Source organism: Callionymus lyra, chromosome 10 (genome assembly GCF_982586985.1).
Source record: "Callionymus lyra chromosome 10, fCalLyr1.hap1.1, whole genome shotgun sequence".
NCBI lineage: Eukaryota > Metazoa > Chordata > Actinopteri > Syngnathiformes > Callionymidae > Callionymus > Callionymus lyra.
In genome coordinates, this window is record NC_141827.1 from 8725879 (window position 1) to 8742186 (window position 16308).

The 16308-nt window shown below is 39.0% G+C and overlaps 1 protein-coding gene across 5 annotated transcripts; it reads left to right on the top strand.

Moving 5' to 3' along the window:
- The first annotated feature begins 15 nt into the window (after positions 1–15).
- On the top strand, positions 16–12596 carry eefsec (eukaryotic elongation factor, selenocysteine-tRNA-specific). 5 transcript variants are annotated; one of them, XM_087801396.1, is made up of 8 exons: positions 16–94; positions 390–802; positions 1978–2185; positions 2288–2384; positions 3167–3331; positions 4170–4805; positions 7065–7221; positions 12110–12596. In XM_087801396.1, the coding sequence occupies exons 2-8, from the start codon at positions 499–501 to the stop codon at positions 12274–12276; spliced, it is 1734 nt and encodes a 577-aa protein (XP_087657522.1). In that variant the 5' UTR covers positions 16–94; positions 390–498; the 3' UTR covers positions 12277–12596. The 5 variants fall into 5 exon arrangements, with proteins under 5 accessions (XP_087657522.1, XP_087657526.1, XP_087657525.1 ...); XM_087801400.1 differs by having other exon boundaries at positions 26–94; positions 395–802; XM_087801399.1 differs by having other exon boundaries at positions 26–49.
- The last annotated feature ends 3712 nt before the right edge of the window (positions 12597–16308 follow it).

The window sequence follows — 16308 nt, forward strand, 5'->3', positions numbered from 1 at the left end:
GGTGTGTCACATGTCCGTCGGTGTTGCGGAAACTACTGGAAACACACCTGTGAGTGAGTAGAACCGCGAGATAAGCGTAAAACTATGTTCGTAGGTGAGTAATAATTTAACTGAACACATCGGTTGCTTACTTGGATTTTTTTTTAAATAATATTGTTTATAGTCGCCTTTTGAGGATCACGGAATCAAACACTTTGTTTTGACGTCAGTTTAATTGTTTGTGTTGCAGAACAAGTTTCTACTGTCAATGTATTCTCCTAGTGACGTAAAATTAGACTTTCAGTGAGAGAACTAAACCATACAAATGGTGGCAAGAACAACATCAAGTGAAGAAGATAAAAACAATCTGTCTTGTAACTCATTGTTATTAAATATATCCATTATTTCAGTGCAGACCCCTCGAAGAAAGACAAACAGAACTTGTTCCAGTGGAGTGAGGTCAAAGTTCATGAGATAAACTAACTCCTCACACAGGGGGGCGGACACTATTTTTTTAAAATGTCGACTTCCGTCGACAACGTGAGGAAGACTTTAAACTTTAACGTGGGGGTGCTGGGACATGTGGACAGTGGCAAGACTTCGCTGGCCAGGGCCCTCAGCAGCATCGCGTCGACCGCCGCCTTCGACAAGAACCCGCAGTCCCGGGAGAGAGGCATCACTCTGGACCTGGGTTTCTCCTCCTTCACCGTGGACTTCCCCGAACATCTGCAGGAGAAAGACGGTCAGCAGCTGTATGAAGGTCTCCAGTTCACCCTGGTGGACTGTCCGGGTCACGCTTCCCTTATTCGAACCATCATCGGAGGTGAGATATTTAAAAAAAACAAAAAAACATGTCAGATTAAAGTGGTAGTAAGCGAATGTTCAGAGGTGCAGCATTCTCTAGTCAAGATTGATATTTTAAAACCTCAACAATAAGACCTTAATTCAATGTTTTGGATCAGACCTGAACGAAATGAAGCCACAGGAGTTCAAAGATCATGTAGGAACTAACAATTTTATTTTGTAATTATTCCTATTATTTATTTACTTTATTTACTAAAGTAAACACCCAACACTTCTATCTCACTCGCATGTTTTAAAATGTTAAAGTCTTCCTCTCCAAGATGCAGTAAGTTTCTCATCAAGACCATGTTTTGAACTTTATTGAACTTTATAAAGTTCTCCCCCCGTCTGAAATCTGGGAAAACGAGAGGTTACGAGAGCGGAGTCCATTATGATGTAATAATGGCTTCACTCCACCAGCCAGCTGTAATCATGCCCCGCTTTGTTTATACAACAAGTACCTTGGAGTTGGAGACTTCGGGGATTGATAACACGGAGTGACTAACCTCATTGTTTGACCAATCACTGCAAAGTCAGTGTGGTTATGATAAACAGGATTTCATCTCCAGAAAAAAAGTTTTGTTGGGTGTGCTTGGTTTAAGATTATATTCTAATATTTCAATGAAAAGGGAGTTTTTTAAAAACGGACGAATACTGATGATACAATAGAGTTCAAGATCTATTTAAGACACTTTCAAAATAATAATAATTTGCCATTAATGTTTAATGGCCCCTCGGAAGAGCCACTGTATAAAATGTTTCCCCTGAAAAAATGGAACTTTCAACCACTGTTTTAGATGAAAGTTAGTGATTTTTAAATTGAAGTATATTGTGGCATCTTTTGTATATTAAATCCGGTTGATTCTTTTCTGAAGTAAGTTTCTATTTTAGCTTTAGACTTTCTTTTATTGTCATTGCACAGAAAACACAGCAGTGAAACTGCAACCGTTAAAAAACAGCAAATAAATGTATATATATAAAAGTATAAATATAAATATTAATAAGTTAAAAGTAGTGTAATATAGTATAAATGGAATAATGAAATAACGGTATAAATATTGCATTTAATAATTAATGTATATATAGTATAAATATAAATAACTTTGAACTTTATACAGGATTTGTGATCGTTTATGTTTAATATTTTTTCTCCAGGGGCTCAAATAATCGACCTGATGATGCTGGTGATTGACGTGGTGAAAGGAATCCAGACTCAGACGGCCGAGTGTCTGCTGATAGGCGAGCTCACGTGTCCGCGCATGGTGGTCGTGTTGAACAAGACTGATCTGCTGCCAGCTGACAAACGCGAGAGCGCCATCGAGAAGATGACAAAGAGACTCCACAAAACCCTGGAGAACACCAGGTGTGTGTCGCAGCAGTTTCTGATATTACCAACATTCTTTCCCTAATGGCCTTTATGATAGTTCGGACCAAAGTATTAACATCAAGATTATTTCTGATACAGGTTTAAAAATAGTCCGGTTATTTCTGTGGTGGCGAAGCCTGGCGGTCAAGAGGCTTCCGACGCAGAGGAAGCTCAGGGAGTGTCCGAGTTAATAGAGGTATATTGTTCACCATGTACTTGTGGCTCCAAACAGAGTCTCGTGAATCTGCAGTTGTTTGTTTTAATCTTATCACATCCTTAACATCAGTTTTAGGTAAATTTGCAAGTTTAAACGATTGTACACTTTTGGTAACATATTTTCTTTTGCATCACTTGTGTACAATTGTAGAATAAAATCTTAGGTTTAATCAAACATTTTCAACCGAATTCTAAATTAATTAAAAATATTTGACTAGAAATAAATCAATCTTTGATTATTGATGAAACTTGTTTCACTGTAATAAAACTATTTCAACTGTATTTAACCCACTTTCAAATATACACTATATATACTGTATACTAAATGTATAATTTTCTCATTTTCAAACAATTGAATAAACAAGCTATTTAAGAGTTTGAGAAGGAGCAGAGAAAATGAATGTTCTCATAATTTCTTCCCCTTATTCATACTTTCCCTGAACTGAATATTTACCTCATACATAATTGATGTTTTTAAAAAATGTTATTTTTGATAAGTCAAGTGAACATCATATGAAAATGTGATACTTCATGTGTTTATTCATTTATGCAATTTTATCAATTTGTCTCAAATGCATGTCATCTTCATGTTTGTCGTGTGATTACTTATAGTTTAGCTCAATATTCTTCTCCTTGTGTGTGATATGTCTACTACAAATGGGGTAATGGAGGGCATTTTTGGGTGATCAAAATTACTTCTTAATGATTAACTAACATTATTTTCTGTCCATTATAATCAAACATTTGTGTCCTCTCCTTCAGCTGTTGAAGAAACAATGTTATGTCCCCAAGAGGGACCCGAGCGGGGACCTGCTCATGGCTGTGGATCACTGCTTCTCTATCCGGGGCCAGGGGACAGTCATGACGGGGACAATCCTGCAGGGGTCGCTGGCGATTAACGACACCTTGGAAATCCCAGCGATTAAGGTGAGCATTGAAAAGATCCTGTTTTATCTGAATGAACCCACCAAGCATTTGACTGTTTAAAATACTTCTAAGTCTAAAGGCTTTTAAGGTTAATTTCTTTGGGGGTCAATATGCATTAGTCAAACTATTTAGTGGATTTGGTTTAAAAAGAGAGCTTGATACGAGCTCTTGTTTTAGACTAGAAACTCTAAGTCGAGTCTAAATCTAAATTACACTTTGAATGGATAAATTACTGTTGACCATCATTTATAAACTTATGGTAATTTTTGTTTTTATTCAATATTTATTGATAAGGTTATAACACCTAGATTTGGTTTAAAATATAGACTGATTATAGACTGGAGAATTTAGCTCTAAGCTTATAAAAGATGTCAAACAGATGTCTAAGGCTCAGTGGGAAAATAGAATATTACAGTTGAATGTTTGTCTGTGGGATTGTGCCTAATTTTATAAACTTTATTCTTTAAATTCAAGTTGTTTTTCTGTTGTTTAATTCACATTCTTTTTTTAATTTATGAGTCAACAAAGTATACGATGTAATTATGGTAAATGAAAAATACACTTGATTTGATTGCTTAACAATTTTCTTGTTGCAATATAATATTCCACCTCTAGATGGCAACACTGGTGTATTTTTACGATCCAACCTCAGCGCTTTTATAATCTACTGGTTAAATAAAATGTTCCAAAGAGACAAAACAAGCTTAATTCATAAACATTTTTTAGGTTATGTTGTTTTTCGATTTCTTCAAATTCTGAATTTAAAGTTCGCTGTTGTGTTTATTATTTTTTAACTTGTTGTATTGTGTTAATAAACATCTGACTTTTGCCTCTTCAGGTTACCAAGAAGGTCAAGTCAGTGCAGATGTTTCGGAAACCGGTGTCGGGGGCCATGCAGGGCGACCGCGTGGGCGTGTGCGTGACACAGTTTGACCCCAAATTGCTAGAGCGCGGAGTGGTCTGCACTCCGGGGTCTCTCCGCACGCTCCACGCCGCCGTCATCTCCGTCAGGAAGATCGGTTACTTCAAGGGATCCCTGGCGACGCGCGCCAAGTTCCACATCACGGTCGGACACGAGACGGTCATGGCCAGGGTGACGTTCTTCGGGCTGCCCTCCGGCGACGCCTGCGAGACCCCCGCCGACCTCAACCACGCGCTCAAGGCCTGCTCCTTGGAAACGGCCTTCACCTGCGACCGGGAGTACGTGTTCCAGGACGAGTATGTCACCAGTCAGTCGCCGGGACAGTCCGACCCGGAACAGTGGGCTTTGTTGGAGTTGGACCGGCCCGTCACGTGTCCCGCACTCTGCCTCGTGATTGGCTCCAGGCTGGACTCTGACATCCACTCCAACACGTGCCGGCTAGCCTTCCAAGGCCGGCTGCTGAAGGGGTTCGAGGAGAAAGCCTACGCCGAAACAGCCCTGCCTCGTCTCCGGATCTACAAGAACAAACACAAGGAAGGTCAGGTCGAGAGGGTGAGTTTTCTACCGACTCGTCTGCTCCCTTAACAAACACAATCTTCCTCGTTGCTTGTGCTGTCAGACACAGACCGTCTTGTTTATTTGTGTACAGATGTGCACATCAGACATTCACAACAGCAGTGCGACGGTTGCGTGTGGGTATGTGCCCTCTAGCGTGTGCTGTGACTCCCGGATTTACGTGGGTGGCCGTCTGACGCCACCAGCTCCGTCTAGCTATCAGAGACTGGCGCTGTTTGGACACACCTGAGTGGCACAGCATTTCCCACATTACTCGGAAGTCACCTGACTCCATCCTCCGCTCGGCTCACACTCCCTCGTTCGTGGACTGAAGTGAATTCTCCTTTAAATACATTATATAGTCAAGAAAAATAGTTTAATACAATAAATATCTTGATTTAATCAGGCTTAAATAAGCTTCACTCAACCACAATTATTATTTAAAAGGTTTTCCTTATGGGAAAAAATACGAGAATATATTTCTAAGCTTTCTTGTACAATTAACTAAATGTGTATAGTGGTCCCTTGCTTATTGTGGGGGTTACCTTTTGTAACGCCCTCCCCTCCCCACTTTAAATTAAATCTGCAAAGTAAATTAATTTAACAACATGTTTTTGAATTTGCAAACTCAACTTCCCAATGTGCTCAACAACCCTCTCAGTAACATTCATCTGGACCGCTCCCATGAGGCTTTGCCGCCCAGCCAAACAACCACAGTGTAGAAAAGCATCATGGGAGTTCGCTGATTTTTTTTGGCACCATAAGTAAGGTTGGAGAAGTTCATATCTTCTGTTGTTGTGTTGACGTTTATCTGCTGTGCAAAAAAAAGGACTCATTTGTAACAGAGCGAATAAGTAATAATATAATTATTAATATAATTAATAATAATAATAATTATAATTAATATAATAATTTAGATTGTATCATCTTGTTCTTTCTCTTTATTTTTCTTTGTTCTTGTTTTATCTTGATTTTTTTTTTAAATGAAAAATTTATGTATTTGCTGTGGCTATTGGGAAAAAACAATTTCCGGAAGGAGACGTCCTGAGGGATCAATAAAGTTCTACCTTACCTTAATATCCACGATAACGTTGAAGGTGAAGTGAATTTTGTGAGGGACCACTGAAATATATATGTAAAAAAAACAACTAAAAACATGTCTCTCAGGATTGAACTAATGTTTTAACATCTTAAATAAAAGTCAGGTTATATGATGTAATACAAAATAACGAAGCAAGTATCAACATCTCATGTCGGTCAAATATTAATGGTCTACATAAACATTTAACAAAATGAAACGCATCAGAAAAATGCAACAATATAATCTAATAAAAGTCATTTCCTAATTCTTAAAACTTCCAAATACACTTTATTTTCCTTCCCCCCCTTTCCTTGGACAAAGTCCTCCAAACTGTGCTGAAAGAACAAATTAAAATATGATTATCCATGAAATGTAAAGGAACAAATCAATGACTTAAGTTTATACTATCAACTCCTGCACTGTGGGTGTCTGGCAGGGTCAGATAAAGGTCGGGGGTCAAGTGTGCGAACTAGTTTCCTGCTGGTAGCACCTCGGGGCTGTTGACAGCTCCCGTCAGTGACTGGAGAGTAGGAAGAGGTCAGACACGAGTTGTTTGTCTTGCAGAATGAGACCGTCGTGTTTCGAGACTCCGTTAAGGACACATTACTCACATTGTTGAGACGTGACGGAACCGGACCCACGACTCATATGGTCTGCAGGACGCATATAGCGACTGTTTTCATCAGGGCATCGGTTCCGCTTTGCGAAGCTCCCGGGGTCAAATGTTCAAGAGTGAATGAAGTTAGAGCGAGGATGCGCTGGTGGCGGGGAGGCGGCCTGAGACAGAGCGGTGCCCTCCCATTATCAGATTAGCCGCGTGTTAGATCGACTCCCGAGATGAACGATAAGCAATGAATGCAAACAAATATAGCAGAAAATGCGCAGCAGGATGAAAGGGAGAGTGTCAGACAGTCAGGCGGCGAGTCTCCAAGAATGTGGCTGACGGCGAGCTGTGCGGTTGTGGGGGGGCGGTGGTGGGGGGGCACGGGACAGAGGCCGAGCTGTTTCACCACCATGGCAGCAGTGAAATCGATGCAATCCACCAGATCCAGACATCAGAGGCTTCGGCCCAGTGAAGATCAAAAAAACATCTTAATATTTTTCACACTGGTGATCATGAAGCGTCGCCACGGTGTGTCCGCTTCCTTTTGTGTGAATAACATGCTGTCGCGCAGGTGACTGACGACTACACCGTGATCGGACGCAACCTGTTCAAGAAGGAAACCAACCTGCAGATATTCGTGGGGCTCAAGGTCACCCTGTCCACGGGGGAATCCGGGGTCATCGAGGGCAGCTTCGGCCAAAGCGGGAAGTTCAAGATACGCATTCAAGGTGAGAAGTTGTTGTTTTTTTTTGTCCCACAAACACACATTCTCAAGGTTTTATTCAAAATATATTTCAGTGGTAGTACTACAATACCGTGTATGTTGCCGTGTCAAAAATGACCGACGGCTGTGATTGGTTGGCAGGGCGGCAAAACTTTATAGGAGCTGTTAAGGTCACAGGTTACTGAGAGGGTTGTCGAGTTTACAAGTTCAAATAAATATTGATAAACAAATGTTAACTTAAACAAGTTAAAAAAGTAATGTTCACTATCTCGTATAATTAGTTTTTTCCCAATAAACGAGGGACCTGTGGACTGCAATGTTTAAAAAGACCAAAGTAGCTCCTAGTTTCTGAAGGCAGGGCAACTTTCTCGCTAGTTTCAGCTCAAAAGGAGGCGGGTCTAATGTCAGTGGAGAGTGAAATTTATTTTAGAGTATCTTCATCTAATGTCAGGGTCATGTTGTATTTATCCCTCAGATTTTAAACTAGCTACTTCAATTAGACATACAAGTATTTCAGTACATATTGCTTTATGAAACGAGTAGGAACATCAAAAGGTTTCTGATAGTGTTTTGTTTGTCAGCACTTCGTTGCACCTTTTAAGAAAATGACCAATAAGAGCGAAGGATGGCAGGTTACAGTTATGAGTGTTGGTCACACAAGCATCAAATAGTGTTATTTTCAGGATGTGGTGAAAGAGGTGGAATGGACATTCCCAGGATTCCTCCGAGGACGGCCGTTGTTCCGGGGGATGTCTGTTCTGTATTTATTTTACCTTCTGTTGCTCCAAACCCACTGGTTCCTCACCGGGAGGGAAGAAAATCAAAACATTTTGGGAGAGAGTCTCGCTGACATCCTCCTGGCTCGACTCGCCGCCACTGCACACTCCCCACGTCTGACATGGATACACACATCCTGACACATGAGTGGACTCGGGCCAGCGGTCGTCTGAGACCTGCTGTCCGACTCAAAGTTGTCTCAGACGTCGTGGGGTTTCTTGTCGACACGGCTTCAGAAGTTCTGATGGTCCTCTGTCCCTCCAGTGTGGCTGACAAACCTCTCCAGGTGCTTCGGAAAGCATTAAAAAAACACGTCCACTTTTGAAGTTTTATCAAAACATGTTTCTGTTGTTCGCCTTAAAATACATTTAAGACGTATAGACGTGAGCAAGAGTGGGAAGAAGATACACTGTGTAAACACGTATTCAGGGAATAGTCTAAGTAAAAGATGATATAAATAATTTATCTTACTTGACAACAAGTAAGTAAGTAAAGTTATTTTAAGTAGATTTTTATAGACCAGGGTCACAAAGTGCTTTAACAAACAAAAACAAAATACAGCTAAAATACATGCTTTAAAAGATCAAGACACGCAAGACAAACACAGGAGTTCCAGAAAATCAGGGAAAAACCTGAACAAATAAAAAGTCTTCAGATGTTTCTTGAAGGAGTCAGTAGATCATCAAACACAGAGATCGTTCCAAAGCTTAGGAGCAACAGTCTGGAAGGATTTCTCTCCTCCTACTGATGGTTCCTGAACCGTGTTCAGGAACCATCAGTAGATTCTGATCCACAGACCTCAGAGCCCGAGCTGGGGTGTAAGTCTGGATCAGATCACTGATGGAAGGTCTGACCATGAATAGATCTGAAAGTAAGAACCAGAATTTTAAAGTTGACCCTGAAAGAAACTGGCAGCCAGTGAAGAGATTTAAGGATCAGGGAAATGTGAGTTCTTCTACTAGAGCGGGTCAGAATTCTGAAAGGGTTTCATCTTGCTCACCAGTGCCGATATATCAGCCAGAGTCACATCGTTAAATGAGGACCACAAGGTGGAGACAGGCTCAGTGACAGCAGGGGTTCCACACACAAGGGGAGGGATTTCATTTTGTCAGTGAAAAATCGCAACAAAGTACCTTATAATAATCTACTTTCGCCCAAGGTTATAACATTTAATCTGATCCATTTATTTAACAACATAATCGACATTCTACTACATGACGCCCGCTTTGAGAGGGCATCGCCTACGTTCCTTGAAATTCAATCTAAGATGGAGTCGCCTTGCTCAGCCCGCTCTCAAACATTATCATCGTATCATCAAATGACTCAAGGGCCACACGTTTGATAAATCCTTTTTTTTTTCTCTGACAAAATTCATGATTATAAAGAGAACTAAATTGGCGAAAATCTTTTAGCTTTCTTTGCTTTGGACCAATAGGGATTTACGAATTCCTTTCCTTCAACCTGAGTTTTACTGTAACTGTGTTTAGTGTCTTAATCACTGACATCTTTATACTTCACCACATCGACATGAACATTAATGGACTTTCATTTCCATTCAAACCTCAGACACAAAATAACTTGACTGTAGATTGTTCTGTGTAAACGTGTCGATAACTTCATTGTTAGCCCGGAGGTTCTGCAGGTGGACACAAAGGAACCGACTCCAGAACCTTCTTCTGCTGGTGTTATCGGGCGGAACGTGTCGAGCGTGTTTTTTGCCGCGGAGGTGTGGCGGACGAGGAGAGCAAGAGGCTTTTGTGGAGAACATTTTTCAGTCGATGGCAGATAAACGAGAGATGCTGCGAAAACAAAACAACCCTCACTTCGGCGTAACCATAACAGGCGGCGAGCTGGCGCCAGTGATTGAGGTCAGCCAGTCACAGATTTGAGCAATAACTCCGTTTACCTTCGTTGAGACAACGAGTCAATGAGCAGATACTGAGCTTGTGCACAGATAGGACCCCACAGGACCCCACAGGACCCCACAGGACCCCACAGGACCCCACAGGACCCCACAGGACCCCACAGGACCCCACAGGAGACGAGTCCGCGATGAGTCCACGAGTGCGGCGATAACTTTCTTATCCCTTTCCATCAGTCCAACAGGAAAAGTCATGTGACACTGTTCAAGACTCTCGCTCTTCTTCACGGCGCATGAAGTGTAAAATCTTATCTCAACGATCCGGCGACAATGAAATCAATGAATGCGTCTTTGAGCCTCAATGAAAGGGAGGAATTTGAGAGGAATATTATTGACCGAGGAAGTCCCCTGCTCAGATCCAGACCAGATCCACTTAGACCTCTTTTGAGCACCTTCACGGGTCTTTGGCTTGCTCAAGGGTTTTTTTTTGTTTTTTTTGGGTTCAACCATCAAACTTGTGGATCAGATGTTTGGTCCGTGAATAGTTTTGACTTTTGAAATCGACCCATTTAAAGCTAAAATCCTTATTATCAGTGGCGGCCTGAGAAAAATATTCTAGGTGGAGCTTTTTTTCCAGAGCTGTGTCTCGAATCGAATACTTGCATACTTAGTATTTTTAGTGCATAAATGCGTCTAAATTTTAAGTATGCGAAATTTAGTGCGCCATGCACACTAAATTGTCACTAAAACGCCCACAAAACTGAGTATGGATCGATGGACACTTTCTACCCTAAATAACCTCCATCTTAGTGACGGTCGTTTATGAAGTTACGTCACATAAACGACAACGAGACGAATGCTGTGTCTCAAATCGCATACTTCTCTAAGTATACTAGAAGTTAGTATGCATCAGGATAGTGTACATGCTAACAAGTACGCAAATTCTCCACAGATAGTATTGCTGTGTCTCAAATCGCATACTAGCGTACTACAAGTTAGTATTTTTAGTGCGTTAGTGCGTCTCAATTCTTAGTATACGAAATTTAGTGCGCCATGCACACTAAATTGGCGTACTAACACGCCCACAAAACTGAGTATGGTTCGATGGACACTAACCACACTAAACAGCCGCCATCTTAGTGACGTTTTAAACGGAAGTTACGTCATATATATGCATATATATTCATATACTTACAGGTGTATTTTCAGCAGCAGTAGGAGGATAAACACGTCTTCGCTGCTGATACCAGCTTAAATATCTCGCGATTATTTAGATTCTCATATTTTCTCGTTTCTGCAAAACGTGCTGCCAGCAGGTGGCGATAGCGTTCAAACAGCTGGTTGAAACATCATCAAATAGAAGTAGAAGAAGAAGCTGTCATGTGATTTCTGGTTAGTGTGTAGCATCAGTGTTTGATTTGAGACATACTATCTGTGGAGGATTTGCGCACTAGTTAGTATGTACACTATCCTGATGCATACTAACTTCTAGTATACTAAGAGTAGTATGCGATTTGAGACACAGCATACGTCTCAAATCAAACACTGCTGCTACGCACTAACAGGAAATGACGCGACAGTTTCTTCTTCTACTACTATTTAACGATGTTTCAAGCAGCTGTTTGAACGCTATCGCCACCTGCTGGCGGCAAGTTTTGCAAGTTTGGAAAAAGAAATGAATAAAAAATATGAGAATCAAAATATTCGCGAGATATTTAAGCTGTTATCAGCAGCGAAGACGTGTTTATCCTCCTACTGCTGCGGAAAATGCACCTGTAAGTATATATAAATATATATATATATATGACGTAACTTCTGTTTACAACGTCACTAAGATGGCGGCCGTTTAGTGTAGTTAGTGTCCATCGAACCATACTCAGTTTTGTGAGCATTTTCGTACGCCAATTTAGTGTGCATGGCGCACTAAATTTCGCATACTAAGAATTGAAACGCACTTATGCACTAAAAATACTAACTTTGAGTATGCGATTTGAGACACAGCAGTAGTGTTCTGTAAAGTTGTCAATTTGTACTGATTGGTCAAAGTGTGCATTTAAAAAATGCTTGATTTATGCAATAAAAAATTCTCGCACATGTTTTTGATATATACCTATAACGCAATATTGACATTTTTTCGATATATCGTACAGCCCTATTTTAAATTAAAAAACGTTTTGGGGGGTAATTATTTGAGCTCCTTCTTCAAGATGGACTTGGATCTCATGACTGACAAATGTGTGTCTCTCTCCTCCAGAGGGTCTTCATCCAGACACCAAGGCCTTGTTTGCCACCAAGAAGAAAGGAAGTAAAGACGGAGCTGCAGCAGAAAAGGAGTCCAGAGCAGAATCCCAGCCCGTCGTCATCCACCTGCACTTTAAACGCTACATCTTCGACTCGCACAAGAAGATGATCCAGCTGTGAGCCACACCAGCGACGACACAAACTCTCACGTCACTCAACAATTCAGATTCCTCGGTTATCGGCGTCTTCAATTGAAGCAACAAATATAATTTATTCTGTTTCTTCATTTTAACTGTTGACCCTCCGCCTTAAATTCATTGTTTCTTTCCTGGTAACGCAACATTTCCCGTGTAATATGATTTCCTGTCGCAGCAGAATAATGAAGCCAGTTCTCTGAGCAGCAGATATAACTGCAGCTTTGATTTCACGCTGTAATAAAACGAATCCACCTGACCGTCATTTTGTCGAAGATTATGAAACATGTTTTTCTCTGTGGGAATAAAAACGTGTTGCATAAGAGTGCAAACTGTTCTTTGAATCCCAATCATGGTCGAGAAGAAAGGCAGCATAAACACACAAGTATTATCCAACTTTACTGTAACAGTATTATGTAATTATTACATTAGAGAATTACACATTTTTAAAAAGGGAAAATAAGTTTTTTTTTAAACGTCATATGTCTATGATAAGATATCGCCTAACTTTTTTTTATTTTCTGTCCGCGAAAATGTATTTGTAGCACTGGTTTAAAATATTAGTTTTAAATTATGAAACTTTGAAAGAGTTTTCCTATATTGTCCAAGTTCATATTTGACCCTCCGCTCGACTGTAGTGTTCTCTACACAAAATGCAAAGTCAGCATTTTTGTAGAAATTGAAAATATTAACCTTCTGTTTTATAATAATAATAGAATAATTTATATAGTTAAAATGAGTTCATTTTAAGTTAAAAAGAAGAATTCATTCATTCATTTTCTACCGGTTTATCCCTTATGGGAGTCACAGTAAGAGACTGGAGTCTGTCCCAGTTTCATTGGGCGAGAGGCAGGGGACACCCTGGACAGGACGCCAGTCTGTCGCAGGACACACACAGACAGACAACCATTCACACACACACTCTTACCTACGGACTGAGAATTCATTTTTCACATGATTAAATTCAATCATTTGTATATTGGAATGTTTTATATATATATATATTTTTTTTAGTTATAATTGAATGGAAAAAAATGTATATTTACAAAATGAATGACTTTTTACATAGAGTTTAATATCGCAATGACAGAAATTCACATTTTTTTTGTCACATTCACCTTTTTAAATTTGTTGAACTTTAAATATAATATAAAAATGTTGGTATGATAGTGATTAACCGAGTTTTAGTTTTAATCAAACAGCTGAAAGATCGATCAAGTAGCTCGGAAATGTTTTGTTATTGTTACATTTTAATACTGAATTTAGAAATGATTTGAAAAAACAAAAAAATTAAGTAGACAATTGAACTAAAAATGATTAGAATTAGGACATCAAACTACATTATTTTTAATATTCAAAATAGAAATAGAAATAGAAAACATTTATTCATCCCCAGATGGGAAACACACTTTTACAACAGCAGCAGCAGGACAATGAAAATAAAGTGAATGGAAAAAAGAAATAGTAAGGAGATAATAAGATAAAATAAAATAAAATAAAACGATCTTAAAAATATACAAATTATTTACAGTATTAGAAAATTAGCACTGTTAACAGAATAAAATAAAGTAAAAAATAATATAAAATAAAAATAAAAATAAAATAAAATAAAATAAAATAAAATAAAAATTAAATTAAATTAAATTAAATTAAAATAAGATAAAAACACACAGAAGAAAAACACACTACAGATTAGCATCAGGATATTTAAAGTAGAGAGTTAAATATCCTGACACTCATCACACAAATCTCAAATGAGTAAAAATAATGTTTATATATTAATCTCACGACACACGATATAAATTAACATTAATAAACTATAAAAATAAGGGTCGACTCCATCAGACGTTCATGTAGGTCTAGACTCTACAACAACGAGGACGGTGATGCTGTGTCCACTGCTGGGGGAGAGAGAGAGAGCGAGACCCCCGGGATGATGTCAGCAAATGACAACAATCTCAGACGGAATCTGAGGAAATTGGAGCGAGAGTGAAGCGGGAGAAGGGGAAGGAGTGCGAGGGGACACTGGAGGGTTTGTTTGTCTGAGTGACAGGCCTTTTAGTCTTATCTCTGCTCATTCCTCTCGTAGGAGGACCAGAGCAGGGGGAGCAGCCGCTTCCTATTCCTGGATCTCTAATTCACTTTCCTGGCTCCGCCCCCCCCTCGCTCAGCCTCTGTCACACTTCCATTGAAAACATTTGTCTGCTTGTGGCTTCGTGTTCGAACGTGAGGTCATCGTCAGCCTGTGATGCAACCAATGTTCCCACCACTCTCACCCGCTGATGCACTGCTGGCCAGGGTGTCCCTTGATGTCACCCCGGCTAGCTGGGACAAGTAAGTAAGTAATAGTTATTTGTGAGGTAAGGTAAGGTAAGGTAAAACTTTATTGATCCCTCAGGAGGTCTCCTTCGGGAAATTGTTTGTAAGGCGTATAAGAAAGCGTAAAGCCTTGTTCTTGCCTTTAGTAAAGTGTGTGTGTAAGTAAGTAAGTAAGTAATTTATATTTATATAGCGCTTTTCTAGACCAGGGTCACAAAGCGCTTAAACAATCAAAACAATATTCAATAAAGTATATACTTTAAAGATCAAGATAAAACTGATAACACAACAGGAGTTCCAGAAAATCAAGGAAAAGCCTGAACAAATAAAAACGTGTGTTTTTATATAATATATATATATATATATATAAATACATTATATAAATAATATAAAAAATGTGTGTAAAGGTCTGCATGTGTATGTCTTCTAACCGACGACGGCTACACTCTGGCTCGGGAATGTCTCATAATTACGGCGTCAGTGAAAGATAGCAAGCATATCCAAAATGTATTTCTTGAGAGGAAAAAAGGCCAAAATAAATGATCATTTATTATATTTATTTATCATTTAAATCAATTTCATCACAAGAAGAAGAAATGAAAGCGAGGCTAGTGGGCCACTTTCGGTCATTTCTACTCATGTTGCCGAAGTAAAACTATAACATTTTATTTGGTACTAATTATTATGATACAATACACCTTTTTATTCTTCCCACTGTGGGGCAAAATGTAAGTTGTTAGAACAGTTCACAAAAACGCATTATATTAGGATGTAAAGTACACACATTAATAATAATGATAAAAAAAAACATACAGTAGGAAAAATATTACAAATCTATAAAATAAACAATGATAAGAAAATAATGTGAAATAAAACACAATAATAACTCAAATAATTATACATCAACAACAATAAAAAATAGTAAAATATACTAAACACCAGTATGAGAAAGTGGTGGAGGAGTTATAAACACTATTTAAACTTTAGTTTCATTCAATAGTCTGACTGCGGTGGGAAGAAAAGAAGTGAATAAGTTGGGAATCATTTTTTCAACTCACAATAAAACCAATAAACTAATTAAAAAAAAGAAGATCGTTTAGGACTTTATTTTGTATTTCATTCTTTTTGACGTGTCCTTTGTTGTTTTTTTCCAATAGCCACAGCAAATACGGCAATTTTTCATAAAAAAATAAAATAAAATAAGAACAAGAACAAAGAGAAATAAAATAAAATAAATATATAAAAAGAAGGAACAAGATGATACAATCTAAGTCTAAAGATAAAGATAAAGAACAAAACTTATCAAAGGAAGAATCCTCTTAATGGTTCTATGAGATGAAGATGATTGTCTTTTTAGTTTAGTTTTTATTTCTCTGCTGGTGAGAAACAACGACCGAGATCAGTCTCGCTGCTCAATAACGACTGGTGATGAGTTCTCATTGTGGCGTCGACCCCGAGGTCAGCCGGTCAGCGCCGGTCATGATCCGAGCAGAAGAATCTCCACAGAAGAGAAACGACCATCAGTGAGCAGAGATAACAGAGTGACAGTCGGTGAGGGAGGAGGAGGAGGAGACAATAAATCAGACTTTTAAAGCTGCTGTCTGTGTAATAAATATATATGTCATTAATAAAAAATAACGATATCTCAATCAGACTCTTGTTAAGGACAGTTTGGTAAATACACATTTAGTTTGACCCC